Below are 22,975 nucleotides of genomic sequence, written 5' to 3' on the forward strand. Positions count from 1 at the left end.
TATGATGTACATTTAACTATGGAAATATGCAATAAAAAAAAAACAGTACTAGATCTTATCTGTGTGGATTTTTACATCGGTTATGGGGGAATAATTCTGGTCTTGGGACTGGTCTATGTACAAAGATGTATCAGACGGCTTCCTTCTGGAAAATAAAACATTGCTGAACCTAAACATCCACTATATGATACTGTGCCTACTACCCACCCCCTAAAAGATACACCCAATGCTAATCGGTTTATACTACGTGCCATAAATATATATTTGTCCTGGTGTAAATGCGGCTGTTCTCCCGAATCCGCCATAGTTTTTTGTTTGTTCCTGCGCCTCGCCGTTCAAGAGATATGGCCTCCTATTGCCCATATGTAAATCTAGTCTTTTAGGCAAGTGGGTGTATTCCTCACTCTTCTTCATGGGAGTCATCATGAGGACCATGCCCACTTGGCTGTGGATTTACATACAGGGAACAGAAGGCCATATATCAGGAAAGGAGATAAAGACAATGCCAGATTTAGGAGAACTGCGCATTTATGGCAGACCCTCCACAGAGATGCCACTTGTATTGGGGTGTTACTACTCTAACAGGATTCTATTATAGCAATGGTGCTATTTTCTACAATGCTTCTACTAAAACCGGACGACCCACTCATTAAAATGTTGGGGTGACCAAGTCTCCTACAGTCTTCCAGTACAGCTGAAGGCTAACTCTACCTACAGCTGAAGGCTAACTCTACCGATCCCCATACACTATTGAGTGAGCATGCACATGTTTTCAATGGAGAGATGGTATCAACACTTTGACTTCGCTCCACCTAGTCCTGCCAGAACTTGTTAGATCAGACTGCATTCGCATATCCGTGTTCAGATTGTGATTTATTGCTCGTCTGTGGGTCTCAAGGCTCAAACCCATGAACTTCATATATGCCTAAGAGACGGTCAAGATTAAAACAAAGATTGACCTTGGATGTCACAGTCCATAACGGGACAACTGGATGTTCAACACTTGAAACTGGGGTTTAAACTGTGACGGTAGGGTGTTAGATGTAAAACAAGGAACCACTGGACTATGCTGGATAAGATGACGGCTCATAGGTAAAAGTTCCGTCACTTTTTTGAGGCAATGATACACATTTAAGCTTTCATCAGTCCATATATGATATGGCCTGACGAAGGCACCTAGTCGTTGCTGAAATGTGTAGCCTCTATAAAGTACCTTTATCTAAGACCTGTCATCTTTTCCAGCAACACCCAGTGGTTCCTTATTTTTTCTTCTATACCTTACAGCACTTATTGCAGTTGCCGTGATTCACAACCAAGGAGGAGCAGCGGCTGGTCCACTCTTCACAAGTTTTCAGACAGGGTTGTGCCTGTTATAAGCTCCTCTCGCCAAGGTGAGCAGTTCTGCTTACTCTGAAATGGCCCCCATACACATTAGATGAATGTCGGCTGAACCCACTAATATTGATAAGTTTGGACAACGATCTAATGTGAATGGGGCGCTGGTTGACTGATGGTTGGGGAAGATATTGATCGCACTTGTCTAATAACGGACTGCAGATCGCATTGTTCTCCCGACAAACATGTCAGCCGGCAGCTTTCTCATAGACCCAGGAGTGCTTGATCGAACAAGTGATCCAGTGTACGGGAGAGTCGGACGAACGCTCACTGACCGCCAGCCATGTAATGTGTATGGCCAACATTACTTATACTGTACACTGTGGAACACTAGTTTTTTAATTTAGATTTAATCTCTGTGTGAATAAGTATTCTCATCTCAGTAAGTGATATCTTATGGCTGGAATATAATGGTTGCTTGGAGTCTTAGCATGAAGGAACTACACTACTGCTGGAGCTGCAGAACTGAAGCAGTTATTTTTTTCTTATTGTGGAGATGCGATGTGGCGCAAGTAATTTGCATATTTGTGATCACGAGATCGCCCGCTCAGGTTCTTCCAGTGTTGGTGCCAAACAGCATGCACTGCACATGCCGTAAGGACTCAGAAGTCTGCAGTCACATAGAGAGCCTGCAGACTTGTCAGAAGACCGGGAAATCCCTTTACCTTGTCAGACAGCACACTAATGCACCACTATTAATGTCATCTGATGATTATTGGATTGCTACATCAGTACATGACCAAAACCAATAGCAGTACAGGAATACAGCACCAGAACCATTAAGCGTAGTACATCGATGAAGTACAATATCCAAGCAGGAACCAGCATAAACATTTGTACTATGAACCTGCAACTGCCTTGTTGTTACTAGCCATGATCAGACTGTGGACCATGCAGGGACCACAGAACTGATGACACAAATCAACCTTTAAATCCAGGTACCTGCCAGGTTACATCTTTGAATGAAATCCTGTTCTTTTCTTCTCCATTTAGTTCAGACGCCTTGATGATGACCTTTCACATCCACCACTCATCACTGCAGACTTCTTCTAGAGCAAATTGCCCATAAAAAAGTGTTATATTGACCCCTAAATAGTTCTGCCATTTAATGACTGTACTTCCTGAACGGAATACTATTATGCCACACTGTACCCCTTGTGCATCAGGCGAAACTGTACCGCCTTCTGTACCATCATGTCATTCTGTAACTCCTTACGTACCATCATACCACACTGTACGCCCTACGTACCATTATACCACCCTATACCCACTTATATACCGTCGTACCGCACTGTACCTCTCACATACCGTCATACCATACTGTACCCCCTTATGTACCATCATGCCATACTATACCCCTTTACGTACCATCATGCTATTCTGTACCCTCTACGTGACGTCATACCACCCTATACCCCCTTATGTACCATCATAACACACTGTGCTCCCTTGCGTATCTGGAGCGCCCGCCAGGGCTGTGGGGATGCTCAGTACTGGGTCGGTTCTTAGAGGGATGTGGTCACGGCAGCAGTGACCCAGTCCGTAGCCCTGGATGTCCAATAAAAGTGATGATTAAAGAGAATAAAGTTTATGGGGAGATTGTTCGTGACACCACCCATGGTGTTCTGCAATGAGTGGCCGACACTGCTTAAGGGGACCGCTGGGGCTGATGGTGATGCAGCAGAGTTGTTACGGCTCTCTACGGGTAGAGCTGGGCCCCAGGGCTATTATGGTGTTAAAGTCAATGATGGTGAATGTTGTGATGCAGGGCAGGTGACACAGTAATAATTCAGAGGACACAGAACGGTGCAGTTTCCAGTTTACTAACAGTTCTTATATGCAGACCCCAGCCGAATGCTGTGTCCTCCGGGTCTGTGGTCCAGCTAGCTCTCAGGTAATTCAGGGTACACTTTGGCCGAAGCCCCTTCTTATGTTCCTTTCCTGGCTGTCTCGCTGCGCTGGCTCTCTCCTCTCCTGCCCTGTGCCTTCAAACACGGTGTCCCAAGCCAGCAGCCTTAGATCTTGTCAGGCAACGTGCTCTAAGTCCCCTTGACCCTATCCGGCTGCCTTTTCAGCGAATGTGTTGGATGTGGCTGCAGCACATGCAGATACTGCAACCTCCGGTTAGCTAGCTGAGTCATGTAGTTCTTCACTAGTCTTGGGGGCCGGTTCCCCATTGTGACCTGATCCCTCCACCTGGTGGTCAGCGTGGATGCGGGCCCCATGGGTGGATTCCTCACTACCCGTGCCCCTAGGACCCCTTCTTTCTCTTGAGGTCTCTTTCTTCCTTTCTGTAGCTTCACCTTTCTCTAGCTCTCTCTCCCTGGGAGCTCTTTTCTGCACATCTCACTCCATCTACTTCCTCTCACCAACTCTCTAACTCACTACTCTTCTTACCTGAATGAGATTCTGCCCCTTTCTCTAGGGTCTGCCCATCTTTCCAGGCTAAAGTGGTATGATGTTGGATGCAAGTGTGTGGGTCCTGGGTAGTGCCCCCTCCTTACCTGAGAGCGGGGTCCCATACCTCTGGATGAGGTGCAGTGCCTCTGTGGCGACTGGACCCTCAGGGGCGCCACATGTCATCATGCCATACTGTACCCCCTTATGTACCGTCATACTACCCAATACTCCCTTATGTACTGTCAAGCCATATTGTACCCCCTTATATACCATTATACCATACTGTAACTCCTTATGTACCAACATGCCATTCTGTACCCCCTTACGTAACATCATACCACCCTATAACCCTTTATTTGCCAACATACCACACTGTAAGGCCTACATACCATACTGTACCCCCTTACATGCCGTCATACCACCCTATACCCCTTATGTAACATGATGCCATTCTGTAACCCCTACGTACCATCATATCACCCAATACCCCCTTATGTACCATCATGCCAAACTGTACCCCCGTATGTACAGGGACTAAGGCTATCTGCACACGTTCAGGAATTGCAGCAGAAAATTGTGCTACAAATTCTGATGTTGGCAGAAAAAACGCTGAATAATATACGTGTTTTTGCCTTGCCGTTTTCAGGAGTTTCTGTTGCACTGCAAAAACACACATATTTTCTGCAACAAATCCAGGAGGAAATAAATGCAACAAAAACACAATGTGTGCACATAGCTGTGCAATAAATTGGGGGGAAAGAGTCACAGAGACTTTAATTTATTGGATGGCAAAAATTATAGTATTGTACCATCATGCCACACTGTATCCCCTTATGTACCTTCATACAACACTGTACCCCCTTACTGACATACCACCTTATACCTCCATACCTACCACACTGTACCCCCCTAAATGCTATCATTCCACCCAATACTCCTTTTGTACCATTATGCCATACTGTACCCCCTTATCTTTTATTATGCCATACTATACCCCCTTATGTACCATCATGCCACACTGTACCCCCTTATGTACCATCATGCCACACTGTACCCCCTTATGTACCATCATGCCGTACTGTACCATCATACAAACCATTATACCACCATATACCCCCTAATGTACCATCAGGCAACACTGTACCCACTTACGTACCGTCATACCACACTGAGGCCCCCTTATGTACCATCATCCCGTACGGTACCCCCATATGTACCATCATGCCACACTAAACCCTTTTATGTATCATCACGCCATACTGTACCCCCTTACATACCATCATGCCACACTGAACCCCTATTGTCATAACACACCTTGCCCCTTATGTTGGCTCATGGCTTACTGTACCCTCTTATGTACCATCATGCTATTCTGTACCCTCTACATGCCATCATACCACCCTATACCCCCTTATGTATCATCATGCCACACTGTACCCCTTACGTACCGGCTTACCACCCTATACCCCCTTATGTAGCATCATGCCATACTGTACCCCCTTACGTACTGTCATACTACCCAATACTCCTTATTGTACCGTCAAGCCATATTGTACTCCCTTACGTTAACCTCTTACGTACAGTCATACCATACTGTAACTCCTTACGTACCAACATGCCATTCTGTACCCCCTTACGTAACATCATATTACCCTATAACCCCTTATATACCAACATACCACACTGTAAGGCCTACATACCATAGTGTACTCCCTTATATACCGTCGTACCACACTATACCCCCTTATGTAACATGATGCCATTCTGTATCCCCTACGTACCGTCACATCACCCAGTACCCCCTTATGTACCATCATGCCAAACTGTACCCCTATATGTATAGGAACTATAAGGCTATCTGCACACGTTCAGGAATTGCAGCAGAAAATTGTGCTACAAATTCTGATGTTGGCAGAAAAAACGCTGAATAATATACGTGTTTTTGCCTTGCCGTTTTCAGGTGTTACTGTTGTGCTGCAAAAAACACTACATATTTTCCGCAACAAATCCAGGAGCGAAAAAAGCAACAAAAACACAACGTGTGCACATAGCTGTGCAATAAAATTGGGGGGAAAGAGTCACAGAGACTTCATTAATTTATATTTATTGGATGGCAAAAATTATGGTTCAGGTAGGGCGCAGCGCTGCTTATCACTTTACATTTTGAACGGTGTGTGGCTAATATATTTTAATGATGTGATACATATTTGTATTCAGGGACGCAATGTGGGGGGACTTTTTTTATTCAGGAGGCAAATGTATATGTACAGTACAAGTGACATTATTTTCAGGGCTGCGGAGATCGCTGCAGCAAGATAAGTCATGGCCGGAAGTGGTCGGCGTGAAGGTCTAACCGGATGGAGAAGAAACAGAAAACAATTCTAATCAGATGATAGGTCAGCGGTCACTGGATGTAAATTTCTTTATCTCTAATGTATGATTTTCAGTAATACTGTTATTTTATAACTCAACTTCCCCTAGGCCACATTCTCAAATTTGTGTGAAATATCCGTGTGCTGCCAGATTTTTTTTTTACTCGGATGGCACATGGTTTTATAGATCCATTCACATATCCGTGAAAATCACGGATCGAAAAATGAGATCTGCGAGACTCAGAGCATGTCTATTTCTGATCCAATTTTGAGGACATGAATAGTATGAGTCTGTGTGCTGTCCGAGAAAAAAAAAAGTCACACCAATACAGAAATGTAGACTTATTATGTATAGCGCAGTCCTTTAGTATATAGTGTACTCGCTTATTACGTATAGCAGTCCCTAAGGGTATGTGTCCACGTTCAGTTTTGCTTCAGGCTTTGGTCAGGATTTTATGCAGGTAAAATCCTGACCAAAACTGCACCTGAGGTCACTGGCAGGTCACCTGCGGTGTGCCTGCGTGTTTTGCTCATTGTAGCAACATGCTGCGTTCTTAAAAAACGCACCGCATGTGCGTTTTCGCGGGAAAAACGCATGCGTTTTTTCCTGCACAGTGGAGACGGGATTTCATTAAATCCCCTCCACTATGCTGTAACATCTGGACGCTGCGTTTTTGACGCTGCGGCTCAGCGCTGCATCAAAAACGCGTTTCCTGAACATGGACACATACCCTTAGTCTATAGTGTACTCACTTATGTATAGCACAGTTCCTTAGTATATAGTGTACTCACTTATGTATAGCGCAGTCCCTTAGCATATAGTGTAACATCTTGTTATGTATATCACCGCCCCTTATTAAATAATGAACATTCTTGCTTTATGTAGCCCAATCCTTAATTACATAGTTTCCTCTTTTATTATACACTGCTCAAAAAAATAAAGGGAACACTAAAATCCCACATCCTAGATATCACTGAATGAAATATTCCAGTTGTAAATCTTTATTCATTACATAGTGGAATGTGTTGAGAACAATAAAACCTAAAAATTATCAACGTAAATCACAACTAATATCCCACAGAGGTCTGAAGTTGGAATGATGCTCAAAATCAAAATGGAAAATGAAGTTACAGGCTGATCCAACTTCAGTGGAAATGCCTCAAGACAAGGAAATGATGCTCAGTAGTGTGTGTGGCCTTCTCGTGCCTGTATGACCTCCCTACAATTCCTAGGCATGCTCCTGATGAGGCGGCAGATGGTCTCCTGAGGGTTCTCCGAGACCTGGCCTACTCTTGGACAGTCTGTGGTGCAACGTGACGGTGGATGGTGCGAGACATGATGTCCCAGATGTGTTCAATCGGATTCAGGTCTGGGGAACGGGCGGGCCAGTCCATAGCTTCAATGCCTTTATCTTGCAGGAACTGCTGACACTCCAGCCATATGAGGTCTGGTATTGTCCTGCATTAGGAGGAACCCAGGGCCACCCACACCAGCATATGGTCTCACAAGGGGTCTGAGGATCTCATCTCGGTACCTAATGGCAGTCAGGCTACCTCTGGCGAGCACATGGAGGGCTGTGCAGCCCTCCAAAGAAATTCCACTCCACACCATTACCGACACACTGCCAAACCGGTCATGCTGAAGGATGTTGCAGGCACCAGATCGCTCTCCACGACGTCTCCAGACTCTGTCACATGTGCTCAGTGTGAACCTGCTTTCATCTGTGAAGAGCACAGGGCGCCCGTGGCTAATTTGCCAATCCTATTCTGTGGCAAATGCCAAGCATCCTGCACAGTGTTGGGCTGTGAGCACAACCCCCATCTGTGTATGTCGGGCACTCAGACCATCCTCATGAAGTCAGTTTCTAACAGTTTGTGCAGACACATGCACATTTGTGACCTGCTCGAGGTCCTTGCACAAAGGCTGAGGTAGAGGTCCTGCTACTGGGTTGTTGCCCTCCTACGGCCCCCTCCACGTCTCCTGGTAGCGCCTACAGCCTCTGGACACTACGCTGACAGCACACCACCTTGCCACAGCTCGCATTGATGTGCCATCCTGGATGAGCTGCACTACCTGAGCCACTTGTGTGGGTTGTAGAGTCCGTCTCATGCTACCACGAGTGTGAAAGCACAACCAACATTCAAAAGTGACCAAAACATCAGCCAGAAAGCATTGGTACTGAGATATGGTCTGTTGTCCCCACCTGCAGAATCACTCCCTTATTGAGTGTGTCTTGATAATTGCCAATAATTTCAATCTGTTGTCTATTCCATTTGCACAACAGCATGTGAAATTGATTGTCAAACAGTGTTGCTTCCTAAGTGGACAGTTTGATTTCACAGAAGTTTGATTTACTTGGAGTTATATTCTGTTGTTTAAGTGTTCCCTTATTACATAGCATCGTCTCTAGCTACGTATGGCATAATCCCTTGTTATACAGCATCCTTTGAGGTTACATTCAGCACCATCCCATTATTACATAGTATCATCTCTTGTCATGCACAGCACCGTCCCTTGCATATTCTCGTTATTTTTCCAATGACAATTGACTGAAGAAAGGAAACTAGCAACCTGCGTTCCAATCGTTCGACGAGATGGCTGTCATTTTAATTACTGGTTCCGATGAATCACTGAGAACTATCCAAGTTCCCCTCTGCTTATAATGCCTTGGCTAGAAATATAAAATCCACTGAGTGCATAATTAATTTACAGATTAGGCTGTTTCAACCTGAAAACAGCATTTTCACTGTTTATGGTAGTAATCATCAGAAGATCACAATAATTTTATACAAAGAAGCAAAAAAAAGGAGTTTTTCTTACTTAATAAAATTTATTTTATAGCTATTACATGTATAATAGATAACTAGGAGGCCAAAAAATTTGAAAGATTACAAAAAGCAACATTGGTAACAATAAAACGCAAATATCATTGTAAGATAGGTAGAATTAATTTCAATTATTTAGAGTTTAGTTGTGACCTCCAATACATAAATACAAAAATAGTACATGTATATGTATGTATATATGCACTATTGTCACACTGGGTGAGGGAGAAGCTAGGTGCACAACAACGGGAATAGGGTGGGGGAGCCCAAACACTAGGAAAGGGGGGAATGAAGACCCCTAAGCAGATCTGACAACACCCTGTCTACCCTAATGTCCCTAAATAGGTTCCGCAAATATCGCCGAGCAGCAAGCTAATCCCTGACTGCCCCTAGCGATAGGCCCTGTATAGTAAGAGGACGGGATGTGCTCTAGTCAGCCCCCACTACAACTAAAGAAAAAGGAGGAACACAAATGAGGGAATACACTTAGCTTGAGATGACATAAGAGAGCTCAAGCCAACAACAATCCTCCAAGAGGATACAAGAAGAAACTAGTCGACTTCTAGTACTTCCAACAGAGGTACATAGAGCTGACACCAACACCTTGCTGAAGGGACTTGGGGTATTTAAACATCCAGCAAGGGTGTGTCATTAAGCAGTAGAAGGTGAAGGTCGCTGCTAGGTCCTAAAAGGAGAAGGATATCACTCCATAACAGTGATGAAAATAAAGACGGTGCTTGCAAAGCCAAGTACAAAGATCTACAACCGGATCCAAAATGACTGTCATACCTGTGACAACTATGCAGCGTTATCACACAATATGCTCTTCAACGAACGTTTCACATGTTTGATCTCACTTCCTCAGGAGGAGCAGTCAATGTTAATTTTACCTAGTTTACAATGATATATGCACTGCAGTATTACCAATGTTCAGTTTTTTATCATTTTTCACATTTTTTGGCCTACTACCTATTATACATGTAATAATTAATCACAAATTTTTTATAACAAAGAAAAGCTCTTTTTGCTTCTCATAAAGCCTTGTGCAGGGATAAACAAGCAGGATTGGTGGGGTCCCAAAAATTACCCCCTTTAATCATTAGGTGATGGAATATCCTAGTAATCTGCCTACTTACTAAAATAACATCTTTGATGTAAAGGAATTGTAGGAGATTTTTTTTTTCAGCTTTTTTTCCCCCTGTAGGCGCAATAGCATTTCATGTCCAAAGGCTGCATCTACCATTATGGTATTGGCCAAGGCAGTCAAAAGACAAAAATGGCGCAAATTTCTAGTAGTTAAAAAAAAAAAAAAAAAAAAATAGAATCTTAGAACATGATTGCTAGACATGATGCGGCATAAGACTTTTATTAGCTCTGCTTACAAAATAATATACATCCACTTCTCACAAACAGTTAAAAAGTTCAATAAAAGTTTTTCCTTCTTAAATACTGTACAAAAAAAATAAATACCAGCATCTTATCATAGGAACGTAAAATCTCTTCCCCAATGCAAAAATGAAGCCCGATCATGAATTTTAAGGCATTTCAGATCCTCATCAGTGGTGATTTTCTAAGATATGAATATAAACACGTCATTTGTGCTTTATAATTGCCCCTAATGCTTGTAGGACTATAAACATAAATGGTCACAACAACGAAGAAACACATGAAATAAAATGAATTTCCGGAAACAATTTTTTTCCTTTTCTTTTATAGACCTTCAAACTTCACCGTAAAGCGACCCTGCACCCGGGCACTGAAAACTCTATCCAGTTCTCATGTATAGTCACCCTAGCTGGTGCATCATTTACCCGTCACTGCCCCCTCCACTGAGATCAATGTTCTGGTCCCCCTACATAAAAGATGGCCAAGACTAAACCACACAGCCAAAGGCTCGGTGCTGGTGCAGTGGAGGAGGCAGCGGTGGGCAAACACCGAAAATGATGATACCAAAAAACTATATAGATACTTTTCCGAGCCATTTAGAGGGTCACTTTAAGCATCAACCATCAGAAAGAGCTTCCTGGTTTCTATGTAAATTGCAGGAAACACAACAGATTGGCATTATAGGAGATGGATGCATCTTAAAAACCAAAAATGTTTTATTCCAAAATTATAAGTTATCCCTCAAGATTTTAAAGCAGGGCACATGTGCGACTAGCCACTATGATCAACTTTTCCGGCCTTGCACCCATGGATGAATGTAGACAAGTCTGGCGACCGGTGGTGTGACAATTTCTATCAATCAAGTGACAACTTCTGTAGATCGGAATACCCCTTTAATACTGGCTGCATACTGCACACATTGAGATTATGGGAACAGCACAGCGAAATAGATCTACAGTTTCACCAGTGAGTCGCAGAACTTTAAGGCCATGTTTACACTTTGCGGTTTTTACCGCGGATCCGCGGCGATTTTGATGCTGCGGGTCCGCAGCAGTTTCCATAGCGTTTCCATTAACATGTAAACCCTATGGAAACCGCAAACCGCAGTGCACATGCTGCGGGAAAAACCGCGCAGAAACGCAGCGGTTTACAACCTGCAGCATGTCACTTCTTTGTGCAGAATCGCTGCGATTCTGCACACATAGGAATGCATTGATCCGCTTACTTCCCGCATGGGGCTGTGCCCACGGTGCGGGAAGTAAGCGGATAATGTGCGGTTGCTACCCGGGGTGGAGGAGAGGAGACTCTCCTCCAGGCCCTGGGAACCATAAATAGTGTAAAAAAAAAAGAATTAAAATAAAAAATGATGCTATACTCACCTCTCAGCGCTGCCCGCGGCCGTCCGGTCTTCGGTTTGCTGTGCGAGCAGGACCTGCGGTGACGTCACGAAGGTCCTTCTCGGCACAGCATCTTTGGAACCGGACCGCCGGGTGCAGCGCCGAGGAGATCGGGACATCAGAGGGTGAGTATAACCAATTTTTATTATTTTTATCATTACTATTGATGCTGCATATTGCTGCATATGCAGCATCAATAGTATAGGAGTAATCCCGCAGCGGAAACCGCGGAACAAACCGCGATAAATCTGCAGGGATAACCGCAGCGGTTTTGCCCTGCAGATTTATCAATTCCGCTGCGGGATAAACCTGCAGAGCATGCCGCAAAGTGTGAACATGGCCTTAAGTTTTCCAGTTGTTTGAAAAACTTAAAATCAGCAATAAATGAAACATTCTACAAGTTTCCAAAATATTGTGTTTGCGATCATCAATTAAGGACACTGATTACATACAGGGACTGACATACTGTCCACACCCCAAATATATCTAGAAAATCTCTCTTCTGGTCGTTTGTAACACTGTAAATTTAGATTGGGTACAACTGTATCTCAGCTGAGAGCAGGATCGGGGGGGGGGGGGGGTGCAGATTCCAAGCTCAACGTATAATCGGTCTCATTCTATGACAGCAAATTAATATCTTGAAAATAGTGCGGAATGGTAAACCCAATGGAGGAGATTTTCTAAGGCGGAAACTTCAGAGAAATCCTAAACTCATTAGTACTAAATTTATTAGGCGCATGTCTAATAAATCTGGTACAACTGAAAGGGAATCTGTTAGTAGGAAAAGCTGCAAATGAGAATGTAGGCCATAAAAAGTTGAATAAAATGATGCCTTAATGTCTGCGATCTGAGATCTAATGCCAGAGAAATTCACACTTTTCGTAATATGTAAATGAGCTGTTAAGATCTAGGGGCGGGACATAGATCTCCAGGAGAATCTGCCTCCAGAGATTATTGTAAATGAATGGAGACATTACCAGTGTGAGACATGTAGATCAGGAGAGCAGACTGTCAGTTATTACGTGTCTCACAATGGCCCATTTTTATTTACAATAAGCTCTGGAGGCAGATTCTCAAGGAGATCTATGTCCGGCCCATAGATCTTAACAGCTCATTTACATATTAAGAAAAACATAGATTTCTACTGTAACAAAACATCAGATTACAGAGATAAAGGTATCAATTTATTCAGCTATCTATGGCCTGTGTGCCCATAGGAGGGTTAGCCCTACTGACAGATTTCCTTTTAGCAATACAATAAATGTGCTGACGCCGACGCTCAACTAACCCCCTTACTCACTATTTTGAGAACGTATCGAGAACTGAAAAGTCATACATTTTTGTGCAACCTTTTTATGGCAGATAACTGGCGTAACACAACACTAAGGCTATGTGTACACGTAAGAAAAGAGGTGCAGAATTTTCTGCACTAAATCTGCATCTCCTGGCAGAATCCGCAGCTGCGTTTTTTATGCAGATTTTTTTTCTATAATGGAGTGGAGCAGAAACGCTGCAGGACTGCACAAAAGAAGTGACATGCACTTCTTTGAAATCTGCAGCGTTTCTGCGCAGATTTTTCTGCACCATGTGCACAGCTTTTTTTTTTCTCACATTGATTTACATTGTACTAAATCACAGTGCAGTTCTGCAGCGTTTCTGCAGCAGAAAAATCTGCTGCAGATCTGCACTAAATCTGCATCGTGTGCACATACCCTTAATCAGAAAGATGTAACAATATTTATTACACAGACAACCTCTTTACAAAACAATCTTGTCTTTAGCACAAAACAAAAGAAGTGCATTGAAAATAATCTCAGAAGAGATATGGATTTAAAGAGGGTTTATGGCTGATCAGTATAAGTCTGACCCCCCAAGATACCCCCATGATTGGCTAAAGCAAGGTGCTGGGGAACCTTATGGATGACAATGGCCTGGTGCCTCCTCCTAATGATGGCCGTGCTCAGTTCTCTTCAGTAAATGGCACAGTCACCTGTAAGGAGGAGGCGCAATAAGGAGCTCCCTAAGATGGACCCTAAACAATGGATACAATCAATGTACTGAAAATCTTGGGTTTGGTTCCTCCTTAAACAGCACAAATCCTTTAACTCATGATCAATGGAGGAAATCACAAGTACATGAAAAAGACAAGAAAGAAACGTCATCTACCGTCATCAGATCAGTTACACAACCTCCATCCAGTCATCATGAAGCATAACCCAAGGGGGAGCCATACTCTCGCTAATCATCGCGTCACAGTGTTAATAATATGGCTAATATGAGGGGCTGTATGTTCCCATAGCTGGCCATAGACATTAGAGTATACAACCTGTTCAGTTCATCATTTAAGATCACTGCTTGCTGTCAGTATATGGAAACATTCCTTACATCTGGAAATGGAGACTCTAGATCATGTAAAGCAGACACACTGTAGGGCTGTTACAAGATACAAAGTATTAAGCCTTTGTGCCAGACCTAGGCTATAATGTTTCCATTCAATAACACAAAGCAGAGATCTTATGAAAAAAATGAAGCAATATTTTTTACTTTTTTTTTGCAATGCATGCAGTGAAATCAGCAGCAATACCCAGAGGTCACATGGAAATGACAGCACATGGCCGCAGCCTTGCACAGTGCGCTCACATTCCAGCCAGACACATGGATGAAAAGGTTTCTATTCACTGACAGCAAGCAAAACATTCCAATGGTGAATTGAAACACAAAGTATATTCTGATGCTTGTTTTTTATCCAGAGCACAATTCTAACCTAAAGTTTTCCAAATAAATGGCCAATTGTGCTTCTGTTGCTGAGGGGGTCTTGTCAGGATGGGCAGGGGAAGCAGGACAGTCACACATCTGATCTAATGTCTATGGCCAGCTTCAGAGCAGGGAAGGACTTTTACATCTCCCTTTGGCACTTGATGGAAGCGATAAGACCGATGACCAAGAATACAAGAGCCAGGACCCAAATGTGGTCTTCTAATTGCATACAATGAAGATCATTTCTGAGAGCCTAGTCACAGGAACACTCCCAAAAAACTCACCCATTGTAATAGACCATCCAGGATAGCCCCCTTTATGTATATTTTAGATGGACTCAGTGAACAGGAGTAGCCTGGAAGTTACTACAGAGGCATCTACATTTGGGGAAAGTCCTACATTTGACCCCAAGTGGCCCAGCAGGTCACTTACTTAACATATAGGAGTGGCTTGTAAGTGCAACAATTTGGCAAAAACTAGAAAGCCATTGGTCACTATGGAGAACGACACCAGTGCACCAGGTTGTGTCTGTGTCAGAGAAACCACCAAAGCAAGAGGGTGAAGGCTAAACTTCTCCAAGGTCCTCCTCCCTTGCTTGCTAAAGTGATCTAAAATAACTAAAATATTACTTTATGGCCTCCTATACGAGATGACATTACAGATTTTGGGATGGGTGAAGGCACGAGAGCAGATCCCATTACCTTACCTTCCAAACATTACAATGGGGTATGGCCTTGTATGCACTGCCCCTCTTTCCAAGGAATGGGCTAACACTTTGTTATTGGGACCTCATAATGAGACATCCATGACACATCCCTTTAAGTAATACAAGTTAGCCATAGTTGGGATCATAGTTCGGTACATTGGTCCTGCGGACTATCAGCTTCCCGGTCACCAATTTTCAACTGGGTCACAAAGAGAACTCAGTATAAAATAAATAAACCCCCCCAGTCTCACACCGGCCAGTATCACCGGATCTGGCAAGTGACCTTTTGGCAATTCAGGTTCTAGAATTTGTTCCAATACTGGTTCATATCACAGCCTGTAAATAGAGTTCATTGCCCAGCTTGTAGGCAACCCCAGCCGGACCATCATAGGCTGGTATCGGCAGTCTCGGTTTTTACACAGGCTGGTTCAGACATGGTATCTGGTTGTCCATCTCGACAGAACAGCACGGTTGGGTTCTTACAGGCCCACATAGCCACATCCCCACCATTAGCGGGGCTGGAGGAAGAGACCCTACTGCCCTGCCCATGCCGGTTGCCGTATCGATCCCGGATAGGGTCAGCCCGTCCTCTGACCTCTCTGTTCTGACCCTGCGTACACAGATAGGCCGCAATGTTCCTAGTCCTGTAACCCTCTTCCCGATTCCGACCAAGCAGAATGGATATATTGGGGTTGCGGATGGCATAAATCAGCGGGTTGATGGCCCCATTGGCCCATGCCATCCATATGGCCACAGTGTCCATAATCGGTGTGAAAGGGTAGTCCCCTGCGGCTGCCACCAGGCCCATAACACAATAGGGTCCCCAGCAGCAGATGATGAAGACTATCATGATTAGCACAGTGGTGGCCGTTCTCATTTCGCTGTAGAAGCGCAGCAGGTGGGCGTAGGTGGTCACCGGGCGGACCCGGATCTCCGACAACCTCACGGCTTTACAGATGTTATAGTGGCAGAAGCACATGAGGCCGAAGGGCAGGAGGTAGCAGAGGACAATCAGGGAGATGCTGTAGGCCGCCCCCAAGCGGGAGCCTGCGGAGTGGAACACGTACATGCAGTGGTAGTAGCCCTTCTTATGGACCACCCACTGCTCCTTGGCCAACAGGTACCACGGGAAGGAGAAGCCCAAGGCCGTGAGCCAGGCGGCCACCAGCAGCTGCACGGCCCGGGCCCGCCCGATCTTCTCCTGCGGCTGCCGCACGATGGCGTAGTAGCGGTCCAGGGAGATGAGGGTCATGGTCAGGGTGGACACGATCCCGAAGCAGGAGTTAAAGAAGCCGTTGGCAAAGCAGAAGCGATCCCCGAAAAGCCAGGCGCCCCCGCGGGAGAAGAGCAGCACGAAGGAGAAGGGCAGGCAGAGCAGCGCCGTCAGGAAGTCGGACAGCGACAGGGACAGGATGAAGGCGTTCGTCACCGTGCGGAGCTGCCGGTGCTTGCTGATCACCAGGATCACGGCGCAGTTCCCCAGGCAGGAGAGCAGGAAGATGGCGAGCAGCAGCAGAGCCTGGCAAGCCACGGCCGCCCCGTGCAGCAGCGGCCTCCCCCCGGCCTCCTCGGCGGCGGCGCTGCGATTAGTGCCGGGAGCAGCCGTCCCGACTGCGGCAGCCGTCCCGACTGCGCCGTCTCTCCCTCCGGCCCCCGGGCCGCCCGCAGCGCTCAGGTTGCTCAGCAGAGCCAGGGGGAGCTCCATGGGGCGCTGCTCGGCCGGGCGGAGGCATCCCTCAAGCTCCGGGGCTGAGGCCGCTGCTCCCGGGGATGCGATCACCGGAGCTCTCGCCCGGGTCCAGCTTCTATAGCGCTGGTGACGTCACAAACGTTACCAAGGAAACAGAATCTCTGCTTTGGTTCTTTTACGCACAGAGAATGGATGGAGGGGCGTTAACCCTGCAGCTGCCGGCGGGCAAGAAGAACACGTGCTGCTGTGCTCAGCTGGGAACGGGTCAGTAGAGGCAAAAGGGTGCGTGGTCCTCCAGTGGGCACTACCCTGACAAAGGTCAAGCAGCAGAAGACCCCATTGGAAACAATTACCTCCTGCAAGGGATCACTGCCTTCACTATACATGAGTTACTATTTTTGCGTTTTCCTTTTTTCCTCCATAACTTTTTTTCCAAGTTTTCAGTCAACACTCCTCTATAACGAGTTGGAGTTGTGACTGTGCTTTACCATATAATGTACTAGCAAAATGCAGGAAAATGGCGATAAAAAAGCGATTCCACCATTGTTTTGGGGCTTTTATTTTTACGGCAACCATTGCCCAGTAACAACGTACAATTACGGCAATACCAAACTTGTATTTCTGTACTTGGAAGTCCACAAGAATAGAAATCAGCTGCAGCGCTCGCCCCAGAACTGTTAGGAAGGTCTTTTCTTCATACGATGGACGGATGATAACTTCAGTTGGGAAACATTTTTTTTTTTAATTTGTAAAAAAAAAAAAAAAAAAAAAGGTTTGTCACTATTTTCTGAGACCTGTAACTTTAAAAAAAAATTCTGCTTATTTGTTTTTGTTTCTGTTGCTCAGCTGAATTTTCTTTGTACCATTTTGGGTTACATACAGTGTTTTGATTGTTTTTTTTTGGGGGGGGGGGGTGGAGACGACAACCAAAAATATGTCAATTGTGGTGTTTGTACTTTATTTGCTTTATGGCGGGGCTGGGGACCCTCGGGCCCACGGGCCATTTACAGCCCTCGGTTACCTTTCCTCAAGCCCCCGGGCTGCTTCTCAGGACCGCAGTGCTTGGGCCGGCCGCTGACACTTTAATGTCTTCTTGCTCTGTGAGCTCGTACTGACAGTATTCATTTCTAAATGCTGAAATATGTGTAATGAAAGATTACGTCCTGATGCTAGTGTTCTTTGTGGCCGGAGTTAGCCCCCAATTTGTACGACCACCGAAGGATGGTATAATTATCCAAATGGCCCTTGGCCGAAAAAAGGTTCCCCTCCCCTGCTTTATGGCAAGTTAAATTATTTTATATTTTGATAAATTGGACTTTTTTGGACACGGCCATAATGTTGACATCACAGGGGAGCAGAGACCGATGGATGCCCAAGAATGATTGCGTAACTTCAATGCCAATATCGGAGATTGACAGATGTACTTAAGGGGTTAAACAGCAGTGATCGGAGATAGCTGTGGTTGCTTCTGTCAGAGCCAGGTGCTGACTGTGGAACACAGCCAGCTCCTGCTTGTGCTATCATTATGTCTTCTTCAGGAATGGGTTTATTTTAATAATGGCGTCCATCACCTATAGGCCAACAGTGGTGTAACTAGAGCGAGCTGGGCCGCAAGACTCAATTTTGAATTAGGCGCTTCTACATCTGTCAGAGGCCACAGGCTAAAAAGGCTACCTCCGACAGACCTGGCCCAAGCCACTCCATCAGGCAGATTTCAGAGGAACCCGACCCCCTCTAACCCCTGAACAGTGATCTGGACTTCCATCGTGGAGGGGGGGCGGACAGTGGATTACTGCCACAGAAGGGCTGCCATCAGCAAACCAGAGGCATCCTTGTGTTGTCTGGTGCTGCCCATCGGGAGGTGAGTGGCGCTGATTACGTTACGCCACCACATACTTGCCGAAACATCTGAATGATTGGCAGTTATCATGTGATTGTCTTATTCATCACTTATACCTGCTAATGAAGTACATGTCCCAGCAAGTAAGTTGAGACGTGACGTTATCGGCGCCGCTCACATGTGAATAGTGCTAGACAACAGTTTTCAGCGCCAGCAGATTAGTGTATGGACTTTATATATCATTTTTAAGGATCAGTAGAAAACTCTTCTTTCCCACTGGTTTCAGCAATTGGAGGGGTCTCTGGATCCCGACCTCCACAAATCAGCAATGGTGAATAGAGGCTACAATATGTAAAAATAAACATTAAGCCAGAAGAATATCAGCGTTATCATTAGCTTCAGAAGTAGTCACATGTTCCCTGAGCTCAGAAAAATGTCCTTAGTGGAACAGTTCAGTTTCCAATCTACAGATTTGCCTTCACTGGGTAACAAAACCGCATCCACTATCTACTGATCCAATGTCCAGAACAATTGCAGCAAAGTAGAAGAAATTGTCTGCAGCAAACAGAGTTGAAGGCCTCATTCAGACGTCCGTGTCGCCCATCCATGTTCTCTCCGGATTTACCACAGATACAATATGTACACTACAGTCTATGGGGAGTTCACAAGTCTATATTTTTTCATAGACTGTCTGTTTTTTTCCGGTATCACAGATGAAAAGTGACAATACAAGTCTATGGGCTTATGAAAAACACGTACAGAACACTGATAACATCCGTGTGCCATCCATATCTAACATTGCAAAGGATAGGAGAAGCCTGGTAATTCATCCATAAATGAAAACCGTGGATGTTAAAAATGGATGATACACAAAACACACACTGATCCAGAACACGACACCGGTACAGTTTCATTTTTGATACACGAAAAACAGTGACGTGTGAAAGGCTCCAGTCCATAAAGTCACATGATTGCTCACTATGTGCATCTCTTCCGCCTAGTGTTTCAAATAGCATTAATATTTAAAGGGGCTCTCTGTGGGGGTCTGACTGCTGGGACTTGCACTGATCGACAGAACAAGAAACTTTTAGAATGGCGCTGCAGTGCACGCGCTCCGCCGCCGCTCCATTCACTCACTGCAGTTTTTTTCTGGCAGCCCCATATAGAAGGAATGGCGTGGCAAATGAACATTGGCGCTGCCACTACATTCTAATAGGTTCCCCATTCTGCTACTGACCCCAGCAGTCGGACCCCCAGTGATCTAGATGTCATCACTGTCGATTGGTGAAAACAAAATATCATCTCACAACCTCTTTAAGGCTGTGTGAATTATTGCATTACACCCTAAAGGATGATGAAAAGACTTATCTCAGGATTACCATAAATTATAAGTTTAGAGGAAGGAGCATCATACTGGGGATCAATGACAGCAGAACGCTTAGCACCCGCCATCTTTGGCAACGACAAACCAAGTATAACAGTACAAGTGTCAGCACTTACCTAAAATCCAAGCGTTGCTTGGGATAACGTCACCCATTTCTTGGGCAACTGGAGACGTTGGGTTCTTACACTGCGGATCACTGCTGAAATAATCGTTTTTGAAGTTTGTCCCTCATACCTTGAAATCGTCCCGGGTGCAGGTCTTTCCCCCCTAACACAGACGCACCACAGCCGTCACTCAGGGCCTCTGCGCGCCGGGCGCCGCTTCTTCCTTCATTAGCGTCCCCCGCGCCTGCACTGTAAGTTCGAAGGGCAGCACAACTGCGCATGCCCGAAAAGAAAACTTACAGCGCAGGCGCCGGGGACGCTAATGAGGGAAGAGGAGGCGCCAAAGTATGGTGTTGGTGCAGCACATATAGGGCTCAGTTCACACCAGTGTCTGGTGGTAATCTACATGTCCCTTTTTTTTAGTCACAATTCAGCCCAGTTCAGTTTCTTATGTAATCTCTGCAATGGAGCCACTAAAAAATGATGCTAAGCAGAAAATGTCTGCAGGTCTCATCCAATAAACAGAAGTTAGCATAATTACTAATTGTCCCGAAGCCCTTGGACTCCTGGTGTAAAGTGGGTATTCAGAGGCGGACCAGGGGGCATTCCTGGGATGGGCCACATTGGGCCAGGGCTTAACTATCTCCCAAATGTTGGCAACTGTGCAGCACTGCACTTTGCCAGTGTAGAAAACATTAACTTACCGAATGTGAGATATGGGAAAATGATATCTAATTGATATCATTTTTATATTTGATGGAATTCCCTATCAGATACAGCTTGGCCCAAAAAATACTTGCTCCAAACTCAGCCCCCACTTTTGGCATTCCCCCCAGGCCAAAAGGGAAGTCAAATACACCTCAAACAATGGGACCTCATTATCCAGCAAAGGCACTTAATTGGGCAAACCAATGGATTTTTTTAATTAGCTTAAGCAAATAAGCCTTTGAAATTCTCTCCAGTGGGAGGCGAAAAGGCATAGACCCTGTGCCCCCCAGCACCAAGTCCAGCAATTATCACAGGGGTGTGAACTCTTGTGCAGTTACCAGCCAACTGGCTTCCTTTGTTGGACTGAGGCTGACATGGAGACATATTGGCACCGCAGATCCCACCCAGCACAAGACTCTGAGATGTTGAATCTAGAAAATGACCTATAATAAAAGAATGCAATATCTCTGAACTTAGCCGAGCACATAATCAGAATCTGTATTCCTTTCCCCACAAGCCCATACCGTGCAGCCACCTCTAGAACTCTGCATTATTGCATTATTGCTACCAGGAATTAAATATCATAGCCGTATTTGGCCTTCCTGCACAGATAAAATCCAGCAGAACCCAGTGGCTCCGACGCGTCCCATTTAGAGCTTTGGGTGGAAAGTTATGTGCATTCACGGTTCTGGCCGGAAAACCGTGCTCTCAGATATGGGAGGAGAGAGGCTGCATGCCCAAGGGTTGGCGCAGCTTGTGAGAGGGAGCAGCTTAGGGGACGATAGGCAGCTCCTCATTATGGACTTAAGTTTCTTATACTGGCAGGAGGCCTGTTAGCTGATGTGGCCAGAGAATCACGTAACAAAGATTTGGACCTGTGATCCATCAACGCCTCCCTGTGGTCACATGCTACATAACAAAGAAATTGTAATGTATACAGTAATTGTAATGTATCTGTACCCTACCCTTGTACTACAATCCTGACTGTATACTTGTATATTTTTCTTATATATAAATACCTGTATCTTTCTAGTGCGCCTTTCAGCGATTACATACAAAATTAATCTTGGGCTGCTCTTGTATCTCGATTCACGAATCCCCACATCCGCACGCTGAGTTGGTTAGTATATGCTACCCAGGGTTGGTTTCTGACATAAGCCTGTTGTCGGACGGGGCTTATATCTAATGAGGAACTGGTGGCCGAACACCGTATTATGTTAGTGAGGAACTCCGACAGTGATGTCCGGGAGGTTTATTTATATATATCCTCAGCCTGGACTGGTGATATATATTCCCCCTAACTGGGAGCGCCTCAATAACTCATACCTATAAGGGAAGCCTTTCCGGCGACTATTTACCCTCGGTGCAGTTCCCTGACTGACCTGGGGTAAGTGGTGGCGCCAGAGAGCCAATCCCTGCTGCATCATTCTCTCCTCTCCCCAGAGGTGAATGAAGTCGACACACCACTTCCCCTGTATGATCTGTCACAACGAGGTCTGTGTCCTATCGGTTTTGTACATGGACTGAAAACACAGCTAAGGCAACATTCTCTTTTGGAGTTAATCTACTCCCAAAAACCCTTCCTATGAATTTCTGAGAAATCCATGTTGTCATAAACATGAGGGATTTGTTATACCTTATTTTTTCACTGAAGAGGTTTTGAAAACGCCTGTTGTATTCAAAATAAAAGTGAATGTCACTTCTTTGAATCAAATCCTGAATGAAATCTCTTCAAGCCAGGCATTTTTCAATCAAAAGGCTGCAAAAAAACTTCAGGAAAAAAAAAGAGATTTTTGTGTACTCAGCATAAATTTTTTTTTTCCCCGAGCCACTCATTGGGGGACACAGGACCACGGCTAGTTCTTGCTTGGTGTCCCTAGGAGGGACGGGTCTGGTGTTCAGACCAAAAATCCCTTTTAGTATTCTCGGGGGCCATCTTTCTGCCCAAATCTTGTGGCCTAGGTTCTATGTCCCCTGTTGATTAGCGCTGTCCTCAGCACTCAATTTTTG

The 22,975-nt window shown here is 45.1% G+C and overlaps 1 protein-coding gene and 1 long non-coding RNA gene across 5 annotated transcripts in view; both read right to left on the reverse strand.

Moving 5' to 3' along the window:
- Nucleotides 1–20,485, reverse strand: part of LOC143776160 (uncharacterized) — a 70,992-nt gene extending 50,507 nt beyond the window's left edge. The window contains exon 1 of the long non-coding RNA XR_013215779.1: nucleotides 20,270–20,485. This is a non-coding gene — a long non-coding RNA (uncharacterized LOC143776160). The remainder of the gene's footprint in view (nucleotides 1–20,269) is intronic.
- GPR135 (G protein-coupled receptor 135) lies at nucleotides 5,685–17,631 on the reverse strand. Of its 4 annotated transcripts, XR_013215773.1 has the most exons (3): nucleotides 16,307–17,627; nucleotides 10,464–10,563; nucleotides 5,685–6,144 (listed from the first exon to the last, which is right to left on the reverse strand). XR_013215773.1 is itself a non-coding variant. In XM_077265155.1 (2 exons), the coding sequence occupies exons 1-2, from the start codon at nucleotides 16,942–16,944 to the stop codon at nucleotides 6,009–6,011; spliced, it is 774 nt and encodes a 257-aa protein (XP_077121270.1). In that variant the 5' UTR covers nucleotides 16,945–17,631; the 3' UTR covers nucleotides 5,685–6,008. The 4 variants fall into 4 exon arrangements, 3 of the variants coding, with proteins under 3 accessions (XP_077121270.1, XP_077121279.1, XP_077121261.1); XM_077265155.1 differs by lacking the exon at nucleotides 10,464–10,563 and having other exon boundaries at nucleotides 16,307–17,631; XM_077265164.1 differs by lacking the exon at nucleotides 5,685–6,144 and having other exon boundaries at nucleotides 10,344–10,563.
- Nucleotides 20,486–22,975: the final 2,490 nt, after the last annotated feature.

Source organism: Ranitomeya variabilis, chromosome 1 (genome assembly GCF_051348905.1).
Source record: "Ranitomeya variabilis isolate aRanVar5 chromosome 1, aRanVar5.hap1, whole genome shotgun sequence".
Lineage (NCBI taxonomy): Eukaryota > Metazoa > Chordata > Amphibia > Anura > Dendrobatidae > Ranitomeya > Ranitomeya variabilis.